General features: G+C 48.8%; 1 protein-coding gene across 2 annotated transcripts in view; it reads right to left on the reverse strand.

The window, feature by feature from the left end:
- Positions 1–17,439, reverse strand: part of SORL1 (sortilin related receptor 1) — a 98,416-nt gene extending 80,977 nt beyond the window's left edge. For both annotated transcript variants that reach the window (XM_019509976.1, XM_019509969.1), the window contains exons 1-3: positions 17,374–17,439; positions 2,705–2,821; positions 739–864 (exon numbers count right to left, since the gene is read on the reverse strand). In XM_019509976.1, coding sequence (XP_019365521.1) covers positions 739–864; positions 2,705–2,794 — 216 coding nt within the window. In that variant the 5' untranslated portion in view covers positions 2,795–2,821; positions 17,374–17,439. The remainder of the gene's footprint in view (positions 1–738; positions 865–2,704; positions 2,822–17,373) is intronic.
- Positions 17,440–17,452: the final 13 nt, after the last annotated feature.

The raw sequence follows: 17,452 nt of genomic DNA on the forward strand, positions 1-17,452 counted from the left end.
AAACCCAAGACACCCAGGCATTGTAGGTTCTCCTGCAGGAGAAATGAAAAACTATTGCCTGTGCATTTTTCCTGGAAACCTTTTTTGCCAGTTTTCTTGATCAAAAGTAATTTATAACCCCTGAGAGACAAATGTCTTCTTTTGCTGTAAAGCTTCAAGCAGTTTTTTGCAACCCTGAGCAATCCTTTTTTTTTAAATAATAAAGAGCATTATGATAAGACAGATAAACATTTATTCTTATTTATTATCCGTAGAGTGCTTTCCAGACACATAGGGAAGGTTCCCCTTTCCAGCTCACAGGATGGACAGAGGCCAGAAAAGAGATAAAATGAGAGGAATATTCTACACAAACTGACAAGATTGACTACAGGCAGCAGGGCTGGTAGGGGGAGTGCTTAAGGGGTTTAACAGGAGCCAGGGTAGGTTTTATTTATGTCTGGTTTACACCCAGCTTCTGTGCCTGTATAACTATGCTGGATGGCAGAGCGATGTTTTTACACAGTTTTATCAGTACAACCTAGCATGGACATGGTTAAGCTACTATCATGGGGTCTTTCCACACCGATCCCCTTGAGGACAAGAATAACTATCCTAGTATAGACACTGCTATACCAGTCGAATTGCATCCAGGCTGCGAAGGGTTGTACCACCTCAACTGAACCACAATAATGAAAGCCCTATATTTTTTTGCATGTAGAATAAGCCAGGTATATAGACTTAAACATGTTCACTCCTTACCCTTTTGTTGTCAGCGGGGCTGTGGTAGAACTGAGCAATCGCCACCTTGCTGGTATTCCCTGCACCAAAGCTGAATTTCTCTGATATTTTTTTAAACGTCTTCCCATAGTCATAAGACACGTAAACCTGCAAGGGAAAGAATCCCGGGATTATGAGCACAAAGGTTTCGTTTCCAACCTGGCAGTCTCCCGGCCTCTCTCTCTTGTTTATGGGTTTCATAACATTTTATACAACCCTGGAAAAAAATACACGCAGAAGAGGCTATAAAACACGGGATGCAGGAGGAGCTGAGGCCACACTTCCTTACACAGGCCATAACGATGTTGAAAAGCAGAGGCAGAAGACAGGGTGACACCATGCTAAGGGAAAGACTGAGAGATGCTTTAACAGGAGGCAGAGAACAAAATGACAAGTCTATAAAGCCTCAGACAAAATGGTAGAAAGGCAAAGCTAATTCTCTTTCTAAGCAAGCTACTGCTACAGCTTGCAGCCAGCTGGAAAAGAAAAGGCAAGCAGCTCTTCTCTTCCTTTCTCCAGTTAAAACCAAGGCATGTATTATTATTACAATTATTATTATTACCTTAGTGCCTAGGAACCCTAGCACTGGATCAGACTCTCACCGTGCTAGGCATTGTATAAAGACAACAACAACAACAACAAAAAGCAATCCTGCTCCCAGAATACTTAAAAGTATTTCCTTATCCTTGTCCTAGTATGAGGAATAGCTCATCTGGGAGACTGGGAATAGGATAAAGACCTTTTTCCTCTAGACAGGGGACTCATCACTCAGTTGAATGTATCACAGTAAATGTGGTATTTGAGCTTCAGGATAATGGAGCTATACCTCACCTTTGCCAGGCACTTTGCAGCTGGATGTGCTATGTCAAACTGAGCGTGCACGCTACTCCTCTGCTGGCAGTGGTGTCCTGCACCGAAGCCTGGGCAAGGCACTGAGCAGCCTGGCCCCAACCCCGCAGTTGGTAAATGGTCATTTTTGTGTATCATGTTACCCGCTGCCCGGAGTGAATGAAGTCTGACCTGGTCCCAACCTAGAGTGATCTCCTTGAACTTCCCGTTGGATGGATGTGAAGTGCGCAGGAAAGTGTCTCGCTACAGTCTCCACCTTCTGATAACAGCTGCAGCCACCTTCCCTTTGGCTGGCAGGCTCAGCGTGAAATACCCCTGATCTAATGGGGCAGGAAGAATGAACACCTTATGTGGAGATGCACCGACGTAGGCCAGCCGGGTGGGGAAACAGTGCTACCACTCACACTGTCACTCGGTGGACAAAAAGGCCACAGTCTGCATCCTTCAGACTGGGGATAGGAGGAATGAGTATCCTTTAAACCATAGTCAGCTCATATTGAGCCACATGTTTCTGCACAAACTTGCCAGCTTTTCTTCTGTGTGGCGTGACCACCAGGACTCCCCGGAAGGATAGTCCATAAGTGGGACGAGACAACGGGTCTCAGACACAGACAGAAGGATCTGCAAACGGAAGCCAGCGCCGAGACACGAGCTCTTTGCAGGTCTGGAAAAGATCCGCTGATTTTTGAAGCAGAACTGCGGTATGTCAGCGGGAGACAGATCATCCTCCCGCAAGACGGAGGCAGCAAAGACACTCTCCAAATAAAGCTTCCTGTTACATATATGGAACCAGTTCATCCTGCAGAAGATAATGACCCCTCATAAAGGAGATTTATAAGCAACACTGTGCAGAGATAACTAGGATTCAATTTATCTGTTTCAGAAAGATAATGGCCTTAGTCAGCCCTAACTGGATTGGAGCCCATGGGGAAGGAAGTCTAAGTGGTTTCTATCTGAAGTTCAGACCAAGAGGCCAGGCTCTCGAATATATAACAGAAAGGCAGGCTGTCACCTCTCAGGAGAACAACTACATACATATCACCGCACACGACGCCATTTCCAAGGCCGTCTCTGTAACAGTGGGAAGCTGCATACTTACATCGCTGTTCTGGAGACTTGGTATCGCCAGGCTGTCTCTAGCCAAGGCCACGATCACGTTGCTCTTTTCTCCTGCCCAGTGCACGACCATCTGATTGTGAGAGTCATTCAGGCTCACCTGCAATGCACAGAAAACGCATGTAAAGCAGGGAACCAGAGCAGCGCGCTCAGAAGCAGATGGGCAGCACCCATTAAGTGTCGTTTTATTTCTCTCTTCCCTATCGACGCAGAAAGGTGGAGGAAAACGGTCACAGGAACCAATTTATTTTCCATAACAAAACCAAAAAAGAAGAGAAGAGCACCGAGACATCTGGGGTCTGGAAGCTTTGCTCTCAGAAGAGAATTGGAGGGGCTGGCGGTCAGATGTTGCTCTTATTCTCCAGGTCGCTTGCTGCATTTCAGTGCCCTGGAGTGGTAACAGCTGGATAGCTACTTGGGTGCCACTGCAAAGGGTACCCAGCCTGTTCCCTGTGGGCCACATCACTGAAGACTTCCCTAGTAATCGGTCCACTCCAAGCAGAGAGGCCACGAGGCACAGGCCTGCTTCTGCCCTGTTCCACTGATTTTACTGCTCTTACCCCAGCTCACAATAGCCCTGATCCGTAAATAACTATCCTCTTGCCCACATAAGGATGTTCCCAGCTCCATGGGGAGGCACAGATGCACCGAGTCATGGCTGGAGGGGACCTCAAGGGTCACCCAGTCCAATGCCCGAACCATCAAGGAGCAAGGCAGGGGAAGCTTTAATCGGTGCTGCCTGCGCTGGACCCATTCTATGGCTCTGCAGTCCCCAGGGCTGCCTCTCATCAGTGCTAATTTTCTTGTTCACTTTTTCCCTGCAAACAGTGCAAATACCCCACAACTTCTGAAGCTGAGCGGAGGAAAAAAGGGCACTTTGTCTGCAACCATGTTGCCCCTGACCTAGACCCACCTATGCTGACCGATTGCACCAACGCAATTTTATCTCTCAGCTCCGCTGCTCTCCCTCTCCCCAGAGGACACGAACAAAACCCGGTCTTCTGCAATTATGTCAGCTGGACGCCGGTGATTGAACCCCAGGGAATCCTGATACCAACGGAAAGGGGAACGACTGACAGCCAAATAGGCTGCTATTAACCAAAAGGAAAGCTCTCGAGGTGAACCGCAAACCTTTTGTCTAAATTAAAAGGCCCCTCGGAGCAGTGACCTCCTGTAGTTTTAATCCTGGCTTCAGACGAGTAGCTTTTGGCCATATGGCTCCCAACGCTAGTCCAATACCAGAAGAAAACAGCTCCCACCCCCTGGGGGGGCGGCTTCTGGTACCTTATGGCAGCTCCTGGCCGTGCATTTAGTATTGGTGCAAAGCTAACAGTCATTAAAGGCACCACAGTACTGGTGCTACATTACTATACACAGGCACTAATACAGCACGGTACTTAAGTGTCTGCCTATAGGATGACTTACCTGCTGAAAGTCAGGCACCTACTTTGTTGAACTGAGACCCTAGACAAGGTAGAGGTGCATGGGAACCCTATTGTGGATAAGCTTTTGGCGGGGGGGATATTATTAAGATCTAAGGGAAATTACATTTCTAAAGTGCTAGGGACAAGGTTGCCATTTTCCACTGGTGCCATGGACTTTTCAGAGGAAGAGGAAGGGGAAAACCATGAAACTCAAATCTCCCTCTAAAGAGTTTTGAAATCTCATACGAAGGGGGAAGAGAAGTGAAAGCAGAAGCCTCGTTTTAGAAGAAGTGCCTTTCATGTTGCTAAGGATGGTCCCATAACCTTCAGCCCAAGGAAACATGTTTAACCACAAATAAACCTGTTGTGCACAAACGCAGTCATCTGACAGCCTTGTCACAGGGCAGGTCAGCGGCATTAAAGGGGAGCCTGCGCAGGAAGCCTTGGAATATAGGCTGTATTGTGAATTAAAAACGCAAGAGCTGCTCTGCACAAAGGGCATATTTATACTGCAGTCCCTCTGTGAGCAATGCAGTTGGCATGGCACAGACATGGGCAGGGGCTGGAAACCACCCGCTTGGGTAAATACCCAGGTAGCTGGCTTGTGTCCAGGTGTTTGCTGCTGCAGCTGCACTGTCAGCAGCTCCCAAACTACCTAGATTATAGCAGAGATGCAGCACTGACATAACCTAGGCTCCCCATGAGGATACGCGTGTTATGGAGCAAGGGTAGGTCTGTGTTGCACAGGGAAGTGAGGTTGTACCCAAGCTAGTTTTAAATCCAGACGGTATAGGTACTAAGAAAAGCAGGCTTCAATGTGCATTAGCAACCTGTGGGCAGCACCCCAAGAGAGCAACGGTGGCTGTACACCCTGAAGTCCGCGTTGTCGTGTCTTCCTTGCTGCTGTTATCCAATTTAGCCACGTGCAAGTTAGTCCAAGTGTGCCCGCAGGACAGAAACCAAAACTCCATTTTGCAGGTATGAAAACTGAGGACTGAACAGAAGTGGCTTGCCCAGGGCTCATATACCAAGCACGTAGCTTGCAGATCCCCAGAGTCCTGAATGCCAGTCTAACTGCTAGTGCTCAGTTCTCCTCTTTAAGCCTTGTCATCATGTTAATTTGCACTAGTGTGACTTGAATCTAGTATAGTTCAAACCAGCCACTCGTATTGCTACATATTTCACCATATTTCAAAGTGGAGCAAGCTACTTCACATGTACTGAGAACTAAGCGTGTCCACGCAGAAAGGAGTCGGCAGTTCACTGCATATGCACCACCCCCTCCCCGACACGCACACACACGCACAAACTTTCCCACGTGCAGGTTTACACTGAAAACACACACGCATTTTTAAACTGAGGAGTGTCCACAATGCAGCCCAACACAGCTATTTTAATTAATCTAGCACAAGTCTGTGCATGGACGAGGCCGCAGAGTCATCAAAAGGGTTCAGTTCTCCCTCTTTAACCCATCTTGTACGCAACGTGCTGTTCAGATGGAGGAGCGTTTTTATGTTTGCTCTGCACAGGTGCAGCTCATGACACTACTTGTGGCACAATGCAGAACGGGGCCGGCAGTCGGAGGGGGCCTGGGGAGCTGGCAATGCACGTGCAATCCTTCCATTCGGGCTTTGCTACAGGAAAATTTCCACTGATCTCAACCAGACGATTGCCCGAGTTAAAGGCTTTTTAAGACTCTTCCAGTGACAGGCACATAAGCCTTTGAAAACGATGCCCTTACTTTGATAGCTCTGCGGGGGGGAAAAGAAAGAAAATTCTAAAAAACTCTACTTATGTAACATATGGGGGGAGAAATCCTTCCCTGGGCCTGGCAGAAAGCAGCAGCCCCTGAGATCCACGTGACCGGCTCCCCAGCAATCCCTGGCTGAGTCAGTGCCTGTCATTAAGAGGAACCCCCTGAGACAGGCCAGCAAGCCAGAGCAACTTGCAGAAAATGCTGCAGAGATTTAGGTCAGTAAACAGCCTCAGCTACAAATAAAGCAAGCAATAGCCTTAATGACAGAAAGAGCTGGGGTGGCTGGGAACTGGGGAGCGCCGATCCCAGCCTTGCCCATGACACACCATGTGGCCCTTCGACTCTACCCCTAAAGCACCCGTATGCCTCAGTTTCCCCTCTCTCTGAAAGGAGGGTGCGAATGCCTGCCTCGCAAGGATGCCAGGTGAAATGCGTGAATGTTTGTATAGTGCTATAAGCAATCCCAGACCTAATCCTGCCATAGCAATTCAAATTTACTGCCTTTAATCCAAGAACAACCCCACCGGCCAACCATGTGAACTTTGGTGATGTTACTACACCACACACGTGGCCTTGCCTGTCTTGTCAGCATCTCTCCCAGCTTGAAAAAAAACCTCGAAGTGAGGGACACCCAAAAAACTATTTCTCCGGGACACCTGAAATGCAGGATTCCTGCCTTTGGCACAAAGAGCTCTGCAAGCGGCCTGAGCTCTGCGGGGCTCTTTATCTGCCAGAAATCATTTTCATCAGCCAAAGGGAAGGGCACCACATCTGTGTGAAACCTGGATAACGTGGAGCTAAAAAGCAGCTGTTTCGTGAAATGAGGGTGCAGGTTATAGCCGCATTAGTGTAAGGACATAGACAGACAAGGTTCTTCGGGTGAATCTGATATAGGTTCGTAGATGTTAGGGTCGGACAGGACCTCAGTAGATTGTCGAGTCCGGACCCCTGCCCTGGGCAGGAATGAGCGCTGGGGTCAGACAACCCCAGCTAGGTGCTTGTCCAGTCTCTTTTATCAATATCTGTATCTCTGTATCTTTTAGTAGACCAACTTAAATGGGAACATTTGAGAGACAGCAGTATCCCACTGCATAAGACCAAACGTACATGCCCACCCCATGCCCTGAAGCGGTCTACTCTGAATCCCCTACCAAATCATTACAGGAAATTCTGGGGATCAAACCCATAAACAGAAAAAACACCATGTTAGGATTTTATACCATAGCCTATCGCTGCAGCATCTGGATGCCTGACGCACAAAATCACTGGCAACCACAAAATTTCCATTAGATTTCATGTTGTTTCTGGCTCTTTTCCCATTCAGGGCCAAAAACTCCCTGGGTGTGAGTTGCTTGTTTCTGGAAAGGGTTAAGATCTATTCATGTCTTGCTTTTTTTTTTTTGACGGCTTGGGAAGCGTTGGTGGGATTGTGGGGGTGTCCATCCTGTGCGTTTCTTCAGGGAGGAGACCCTTTGGAAGAGGAAAGTTTTGGAATATTTCCTAAAGTCAGACTTGCCTGATCTGGCATCCCTCTCCCAAAGATGCTTTGTTCCTAGCTGTCATATTTTTAAGGAATATTTTGTGTTTCTCTTGGAGGGAAATGATGTATGATGAGACCTCCTGAGGCTCAGCACCTCGTTGTGCCATGCACGCGGAGCACAAACCACCGCTCCGTCTGTGAATGCTGGTGGTATATTCAGCCCAGGAACCCACGTCCCTCAGGGGAAAGCTTTGCAGGGAGGATCCTGAATGTTTTTTAGGTGCAGAAGCAAACTCCCAGCACCAGGAAACTGTCTGGGTTGGGGGAAAACAGCTGAGCCTCATTACTGGTTAGGTCCCAGGTGATCTCATTACCTCAAACGAGCTCAGTTTGGACTAAGCCTATACATAAAGGCTAAAGCACTGCTTGAAGTGGCTGGGGGAAGGTTTGTTTTTTTTGTGTTGAGAAGTGGAACAGGAAAGTTATGCTGGGCCCTTTCTGGAGGGTAGGAAGGTAAGCACTATAACAGATGCTGGGGGGTTGTCCCCAAGCCCTCTCTGAGTGATCTGCTCAATCTAGTTAAGGCTGGTGAGTTCACCCAGCTCCTGCCTTTATCACTCAAAGCCCTCTGCTCTGATTCTGGTCTGTTGTGGTATGGTCTTCTTATAACTGTGCAAAACAGCTCTGCTAGGAGCTGAAAGGCTCTGGAGGCTACCTGTTAGATACTGAGGCTCCCCTTGGGAGGGGCTGGCCCTAATCCTGCCCCAGGATGGTGATCTCTGACACTGCTGCTTTGATTTGCTTTGAATAAAGTGCATTTGAGCAAGCTAAGGATCTTGGTATTCCTGCAGATACCACTTGCTTCTCTGTGGTGGGATGTTTCCCCTAGTAAAAGCCATTTCAACTCTTATTAGCAAGTGCTTATGCACTAAAGGGCAATATGCCCTATTAACTGGGGGAGCCTTCCACGAGAACTGCTTTAGCCAGAGGAGAGCCAATGGCAGTGAGTAATGCTTAAGGGACCCAGTATTAGCATAACTTCCACTTAATGGGGATGTTTTCTGGTCTTTGCCAAGTGATTATTCCTATGAAATATGCATGAAATGCTTATCTGTCCTTCCAATGCAGAAGCTACCAGTGTCCAGAAGGGAAAACTCCAGTTAAAATGTGGTAGAAATCCACTGGCAGACAAGGTTTGTTGGGTAAATCTGATATCTTTTTATTAGACCAACTAATAACCTTGTCTGCCTATGTCCTTAAACCAACATGAGTACAGCCTATACCATAGAAATCCACTTGTAGTTAGGCCCATGTTCTGCTGCTGGGTTTCTTCAGCGTTTGTATCTGTTCCTATTTTAACAGTAGCCTCCCTTAACTGCAACGCCTGTTTAATGGGAAGGACGAGATGTCTACGAGAGCCTGTTTCACAGACCAGCAGGTAATTGCAAATGCAGCTCTACAGATAATGGGGGAATGGATACTGGGTGGCTCTTCAGTTCCTCTGTATGCCAGACATAATGTTCTTGGAAATCCTAAAGCAAGCTCTGGTGTCCAGTCGCTGCTTCAGCTTCCTCCAGAAAGGAATGCTCATTTTCATTTACATTAAATTAAATCAGATTTGGATCTCGTTAGCCTGGCCTGTAGGGTCCTTCAGAGAGGGGAATGTCTGCACTAATTCACTGTCTCCCTATATTCAAGAGTGCCTGCAAAAAAAGCACTGGCCCTAAACATGTCTTATACCGAAAACATGACCCTTGAGTTGTTCAGTTGTCTAAGACCCTGTCCACACACCAAACAGTCCCCAAAGGTGTGCCCTTGTCTAATCTAGTTTAGTTAAGCAAGTGCTGCTGTGTAAGCTAAGCGTGTCCTCGCAGGCTCCGTATAGACTTAGCTCAAGCAGGGCGAACTTAAAATGAGCTGGAGACATAACAGCAGCTTCCTCCAAGCTGGACCATAAACTGGTTCTCTTGTGGGTAACCCTGGCAGAGGGGTCTGAACACCTGGATCACTGGGGACTGCACTCTGGCCACTACAGAGGGCCCCTAGAAATGACACCGAGGCAGGCTAGTGAACCCAAAGCTGTTAGTTGTGCTTTGCCTTTACCCTCCGGGAATGTTTTATGCAAGTACCTTGTAACGTTATTGAACCTAAAGTAAGAATATCACAAACCAATGAGCAGCAAACATAACTGTGTTTTTAGGTCATTAAAGTTGTTCGTGACTCTAAGTGGGCTCGCTTGGCTAAATGTGCATCTCTATGCTAATTCCATTACAAAATTAGCACTTCAACTTTCTGACTCCAATGTTGCAAGAGGCTCCAGCTGCAGGATGAGTCCAAGAGCCCTTTATTGTTTGGGGGAATCAAATCCGAGTGGAAAGCACATCTGTGCAGTTCCAGTTCTGCTGTGTAGCAGCAGCCTCCAAAAGTGCCTCTCAAGTATTCATAGCTTCCCATCTTTGTTGCACATCTTAAACATGAAGTAAAAACGAGTGTTATTCCTACACTTCAGGATAAAGAGGGGAAAATAGTGACTGGGTTCTTAAAGAGTCACTCTGACCTTAAATTGCTGACCTGAAAATCTTTACCTTGTAATAACGGAGATCTGGGATGCAAAGGGAAACTGGTTTTCTCTATTGTTCAGTTTGTCCATCTGGCAACACCACATGCACAGTAATTTCATTGTTTCCTAATCCATGTGGACCTTTCATACAGTAACTTGAGGGAGGAGACAGACCCTGAAAAACTGAATGTGATCGCTGGCAACAGTACCAGGGGATAAAAATAAACCCACACTGTTAAAATTTGAATGTGTTCATTTTCCCAAGGACAACAGCACTTGACGCTACCCAGATCTCAAGTTGTGACCAGATGGGATTTCTGTGCTCTTTTTACAAACCAATCCACAACGTCAAACATCTCTCTGGCTATGTTCTCCCAATTATATTACAAGTGTGATATTACAAATGCTATTGGGTAAGAAGACGGGCTTGTATAGACTTGTTACATATATTTAAAAAAAAAAAAAAACTCTGAAAAATAATCGACTAAAATGTTTTGCAAGGCTTGGTTATAACGATCTTTAATTGGTCTGAGAGAGCTGTACAACTTCCATGTGTGCTGGTGCCTAGGGGGTCAGGGGTGAGACTGCCAGGCAAGAGGCCTCTTTTTGTTTCAATGCTATCCTCCAGTTGTCCTTTTAATATATGACTTTGCGTGTGCAGCACAAGCACTACACTTTTCGCCCCTTGCCTACCCGAGAACTCCCTGACATCCTGGCACAGCAGATGAGTTAAGGAGGAGTGACAGCTTTAATGTAGTCCCCGGGCTGTATTCTGCACGCGGCCCTTTCCTTGTGCCTTCCCACGAAACAAGCTTTATTGCTATACCTTCTGCCTTTGCTTCCAAGCATCTGCCTATCCCTGTCACGATATTTCAAAATACAATCTGTGCGTGCCCCTGCACTCCCTGTGAAACATGGATGATTCATTTTGGAGCATCCTTTAGAAAGGCCAGAGTGACCCTTTTATGCAGCGCTCATCAGTTAGGGGCAAGGCGGGGGGGAAAACAGCTTCTCTGCAGATTTCTCCGTGGGGTTTCTTTTTTAACGATGGTTTGAAGACAACAGAACTGTGTAAACATCACAGATCTGGATATTCTGAGTTCCTCATCTTCCCCCAGAGTGAAGCTATGCTCCTGGGAGCTCAGATACTCAATATGACCCTAGAGGAAGGACGCAATAGTGGAGGCAGTGAAGTCTGCCCTGTTGGTACACTATGGAGACTACTCCGCGGTAAGCATCAGACACAGCAGCCAAGATGCTGTGGCCGCTGCGTTAGGGTCGCATCAAATCATAACTGAAGATGTGGTCAGACAGCAAAGATAAGTGCATAAAATCCAGTGTCATTGACTTCAACTGTGTTGTGGCAGGCTGAGATCAGGAGGGCACACGCTGTTACACAGCGAACACAGCAAAACCCAGTTTTGACTGGGAACAGAAACTACGTGACCAAACAGTGTTTCGAAAGAGTTCCCAAGAAAGTAATCTCCCTTGCCAAGTTTCAGCGCAAAACCCACATTGGTGGCAGAGATAAGACCACCTCTTCCCACTCGAATCCTAACCACAAGGTCACATTTTGTGCGCAGGCTGCAAGGCAATGGGGGAGTTGTTGATCGCAGTGTTCGGTGCTTTGTTTGCTGCAGTAAATGATGAGGGGAGGGGGGGGAATTGGTTTGCTCTTAAATATGCGACTGCCCTCCTGGGTGATGTTGAGCAAGTCATTTCACTTCTCTGTGCCGCCACTGCCCTCTCTAACACTGGGATGATATGGATCTTTACTGATGAAAAATGTAGACAGAAAAGACTGGTCTTTCTACTACCTTTAAAACCTGACCTTTGGGAGTGAATGGGATAAGCAGCTGGTTGACTTCTGAGTTGCTCTGGTTGTCTGAGCCAGGCAAAAGTTACCTTGACCATGCAAAGGGTTAAAGCTCAATAGTTAATCAATAGCCATTTGTACTAGGCTACAACTGGCACCCAGACACTGGGAGGTTAATCTGTTTCTGGAAGGTCTCTGATTGATGGGTTGGCAAATTAGGTCAAAATTAAGTATGGTTCATTTCAAATGTAGCAAAATTGATTTCCGCTTTCACACAGAGGGAGATTTGTCTGGGCAAGCAAATATCTATACCCTTAAAAATAAGAATATTCTTTGTCCATATCTGTAAATTTGAGCAGAGGGGGAGAGGAGACTCTGCTTAATCTAATTGCTGCTTTAAAAAAGTCTGTGACCACTGCGGCAGAGTGATTTGCATTTTAACTAAATGTAATCTCTCAAACTCAAATGTGATCAAATTCAAAAGTCCCTGAGCGCAGGCAGTGAACCAGAAGCTTAAACTTGCCTCTGTCTGAGCCATAGCCTGCCCTCAGGTAAGTCACTTCATCTTGGAGTGTGTGCTCCTTCTCAGTCTGGAGGGACTTTTATCTAAAGGTTATGCAGATGCTTTTTGTAACTGCAGTATCATCCAGGCAGAGAAGTAACTTGGCACCATTTAAAAAAGAAAAAGGCATCATGAGTTTTGAGTAGTTTGGAAGGGAACTTGCATAGCAATTCTCTTTCCAGCCCTGGCAAATGTAACACCTAGAAGACCCAAATTATTTGATCTCATTATCAAATAAGCCTCTAATCTAGGCTGCAGAATAGCACCAGCATGCTGCCTGCCACACAAGTGCAAAAAATAAAATAAAAAGGCCATCTGCCACAAAGCACATGCGTCCGGTGAGGGCCAGGGGTGAGACACCTAACAGGTGGCTGAGGTGGTCATCAGCTTAAAATGGGTTAGATCCCACTTCTTTTTTTTTTTTTCTTAACTGGGTACTAAATAGCTTTGTAGACAGAGCTTGGGGAAAATGCTCCATGTACAGATAATGTGGGGAGTGGGGGACGCACTGGATATCTAAGCTAGCTTTACCAGCAGATAAAGGGGGGTACTAAGGGGGTGATAAGATGAGGCGCTTAATGGTATGAACTGTAACTAGGGGTGGGGAGGCATATTTGCAAAAGCCTTGACGGCAATAGCAGGAAGCGTGGACTTGGTATGAGGGAAGAAGTTCCTCAAGAAAGGAAATGTGCTGATAAGCAGAAAAGATCGGCTTGAGCTGCTGTAACCCGATGGACTGCAGGGGACAGCGAGGGCATCAGAGTTCCTAGCGGTGGAGGATACAGTAACAGAGATAAGGAAGACAGGCCTGGTCTGAGGCTCGCCAGTGAATAAGGGATGGTGGGAGGGAGCATTCAAGGAGCGAGGCTGTATATATCCTATCCCCTACCGTGTCCCCTGCCTTTGCTTCCAGCAGAGCTGGAGAGACCAAGTAAACAAGCACCATAAAAGCAACCTTTACTGCAGGGAACTGAAATTCCCCCTCTGGCTGCAGAGCTCACAAATAGGTTTCCCCCACTCCAAGGGGACGAAGCATCCAGGACAAGGCTGCTCAACTTCTGGCCCATGGGCCAGATCCAGGCCACAGAGCTGTCATGTGGCCCGCATGACTCCCCACAAGCCCAAAAATTTGGCACCGGAGGTGCAATGACTGAGGCTCAAAAGGTTGAGCACCTCTCGATAATGGGCATATGAGCAAGCCGCAGGATGCCAAAGAGCCCCCAAACACTGCACTGGCTAGTTCATCTGCCTGCAGCTGCTCTTCTGCTTTCTAACATCTTGATCTCAACCACTGGGCAGACTGCTGATGAAACCCTGCTGTGCAGGTGCTGGGAAGGAAGAGCATGCACTGTACCTCAGGCAGGCGCAGCTCCAAAGCGGGGTATGACTGGCCCTTGCTTGCGAGCTCTCCCGCATTATTGTTCTGCTTGCCAAAACGCCCTTGGAGGTGAATGCTACCTACAGAAACAAAACCCACTCTGTCCTGAGAGTGACAGTCTCCTGGCTCCGGTGCTCAGGCCTACATCTGCTGATGCCTTGGCACAAGTAAGACGAGGAGAAGGACACAGTCCCAACAGTCTGACTTGCTGCCCTAATTCAAATCCACGGCAGGCTCTGAGCACGGTGGTGTTGAGCTCCTGCGGAGCTGATCTCAACATGCACGTGCTCCCTGCGTCTGAAAACTGGACCCATGTCCTACAAGCTACCCATGCAAATGCTAGTTAAATAACTTGGTGGGGAAATTGCTAGGGTTTTCTGGGAAAGAATAAAGCCAAGCGGCTGTTCCCAAAGAAAACTTGCATCCCTTTCTTGCTCTCAAGTCATGGCAGGCCAGCCTTTTAGGACAGAACGGGACAGCCCGCATGTGCTAGGTCATCTCTCTCCTGAAGAAGCCTGTGGGGTCTCTAACCTTAATTCTTTTTGCCAACTTGCGAGCCAATCCTCGGCTCCTAGTTCCCACCGCAGCGTTTCCTTGGAGGTGGGAATGCCTGTCCCTTAGCTGGCCTTCCCCATCTGTAGCTTGCCCACGGTCCCAGGGGCAATCGCAGAGCCAGGCTCAAGTGGAAATAGCTCTGAATAGATGAGGCGCCTAGTGCTTCATTTTCTTTGGACTGTCCTCTGGGGAGGAAGGGACCGGACTTCTTGGTGCAGGGAGGGAGGACATAACGCATGCATGAAGTGGGCCTGCGACCGACTGAGATGCCCCAAGTGGGTGGGGGGTTTGATCCAGATCAAACTTAACTGGGCAGAGAGGTGTCGCCGCTTGTTGCAGCCCGCGAGAACAGCCTCTGCCCCTCCTGAATCGAGTGGAGACACTGGAGGAATCCACAGGGTTTATACCGGGAGGGGCTGACTCAGTAACAGCATATTGCTGGATGCGGCTGCATGAGGCTTTGCCAGCAAAGCTGCAGCCAGAAGGTGTCCTGAACAGCAGACTGAAAACGAGCAATATGTTGTCTTTGTCTCCCGCTGGGGTGATATTGGCCCGATTGATCAAAATACTCCACTCAACAGCACTAATTTGATGGCTCCCTTTCTTAACATTGCCCCCAACCGAAAGCGTTTCGCCTGGTCTTTCTGTGACACCGCAGAGTGGGAAGGAGGATATTTCTTTGTTGACTCAAACCACATTGCGAGGCCTCGGGCACTACAGTCATGCAAAATAACTCTCTTATAGTGTTATATACTCAGTAAAAGAGTTGCCTGGGTTTGGATCGGAGTGGGGAGGGATTGGATTTTTTTTTTGTTTCCAAAAGGAAAATGTCCTGGGAAAGGCTGCAAATCCTGGCTCTGAGAGCTGGGGCAAGCGGATCTGCACCTGAAACTGCGGGAAGTGAAGTTGGAAAGTAATGCTCACGTGGCACCTGAGCTGGAGATGTCGCACATTTTTGCTCTGCAGTAGCAGGAGGGCGAGGTACGGAAGTGAAGTGTGAAGCTGCATGTCACGCTGCAGGCAACAGTGACTCAGTTCTCCAAGCAAAGCTCTCCGAGCACCGAAGCCAGCAAGAAGAGAGCGGAGCAGGGATGACTGACTCTCACCGGTCTTTCTGACTCGGTATTCCTGGACCAACCGGATCAGGACCAAGCAGAAAGCACGGTCGCTTGAACGTGAACCAAACGTTGCAAAAGCTGTCCCCTCCAGGCGGGCCGGATAAAACCGCCAGGAGGCTGAGTGGGACTTGACAGAGGAGCAAACAAGGCAGCATCACGTTCTCCCCAAAATGACCTCCTTGTGCTTTGTAAACAGGATGAGCCCTGGGAATCGCACAGAAAAACCAGCAGTTCTGTCCAGTGTGTGAACCACTCTCCACACAAGGAAATTTGAAGATGGGAGAAATGGTCTTGGGAGTGGGATTACCCCACTCCCCCCAGCGCTGCTCTTTCCCAGCTTCTTTGCTGAAAAAGCGGTGCCGGCGGAGCCGTTCGGCTGTTCCTTTTTCCATGGGATCAGCCCCCGTCGTGCCACATCCTATTTCCCACCTTGCTTTTCCCCCTCCTGATACTGGCAGAAAGCCGTGGGGATGCTGGGAGCTTTAAAGCTTCAAGGGCTTTACGTTGCAGCTTGTGTCAACCAGACCCCGGGGAAGGGAGGAGGAAACTGAAGTGTGCACTGTTCTTCGGGAGGGCTGGCACCTCCGTCTGAACTAACCTTTTGACCGTGGCTCAGCTCGGAAGGAAGCCCAAGGAAGAGCAATGATCCGAATCCTTTCTGAAGCAAGGCAGCGTCTTGTAAATGAGAGGCTGTCTCTTTTTTTTGCTTCGGGGCTGCCTCTAGCAGACACCTAGCAAGCTGTGGTGCAACACTCCTTCCTGCCTCTGCTTCAAGTGAGAGCTGCTATTTAATAAATAAAAAAAAAAAAAGCCTCGGCAATCTGAAATGAAGTGAAACTTGCTCGGTATCGAAGCCACAGCAAGGATATTAAAATGGAAATGGCTTTCTCCCTCTTTGATCACGAGGGCTGATGATTCTTAAACCCTTCCCCTGGGTCCTGAAAGCCCTGTTTAAAATGCAGGCAAGGCTGGGACACTTTTTTTATGGGCCAAGGGCTGGATGATTTAAGTGAAGTGCAAAGGGGAAAATTACTCATCTGCTAGCTACAAAAAAAGCAACCAACCTAGATATTCGCTCACTCAGATGCCTCCAGTCCCTCAAGCCGCGGAGGCCAAGTGGGGGTTTTCCCACGGCAGTGCATGCCTACCTTCCTTCCTTCCCCATTAGCTGTTTCCTAGAGCGGGGGTCCTAGAAACCGTCTTCGGGACGTCGGCCCTGTTCTGGAGGGGCAGGATGACCTGTTAGTAACACACGACTGAAAGGGAAAGGCCCGGATCTGCTTATAAGACGATTTAGGGTAGGACGTATGGCTCAAACGGCACTAGCTGAGGCGCAGAGGAATTGCTGAAGTGTTTGGGTGACTAAGGCACCGGGGAGGAATGTTTCCATGCTGCAACACTGTTAGTTCCTACAAACCTGTTAGTTCAGGATGCTTCGTTTTGGTGCAAGAGCACTGGAGACCGCTCTCTGATGCCCCGGCTACGGGGAAAGGCTGCACACACCAAAGAGACGGCGGGCAAAACACCAGCTGGGAGCGGCAGGTATTTGCAGAGCAGCAAGTGTCCAAACCTGTTCTGTGTCCTAGCCCGGCTCCGCAAGCCCTGCCCGCGGGAGGGGAGCAGCGCGCACCCTCGGTTTCCGCGTCATTGGAGCATTTAAAAAGAAAATGACGCCTCAAGGTAACCGGTGGAAGAGTGAAAGGAGCCTCTAGCAGCCCAGCTCCCCGCGGTTTACACTCAGCAGGGCCCAGACGGATTTGTGGCGCCCCTTGGGCCACACCATCTGCCCCCCCCAGGGCAGGGGCAAGCAGGGAGAGCCGCCGGATCCTTAAGTGCCACAACTGTGCCGCGCGGAGCAATGCGCCCCCCCCAGCCCGCCGGCGAGCGGGGCCGCGCGGATGCTGTGCGGCGGGCGGCGTGCAAGCTGCGGGGGGTGCATAACAATTGCTCTTGTACCCCCCCGCCCCCGCCCTAGTGAAGGAGGGGCAGCGCGGGGCACTCACCTGCCCGTACACCTGGACGGGCTCCCGCGGCTCCGCGGCGCTCCTCTCCCTGCGCGGCGGCGGCGGCCCCGCACCCGGC

Source organism: Gavialis gangeticus, unplaced genomic scaffold (genome assembly GCF_001723915.1).
Source record: "Gavialis gangeticus isolate Ggan-Ray unplaced genomic scaffold, GavGan_comp1, whole genome shotgun sequence".
Taxonomy (NCBI): domain Eukaryota; kingdom Metazoa; phylum Chordata; order Crocodylia; family Gavialidae; genus Gavialis; species Gavialis gangeticus.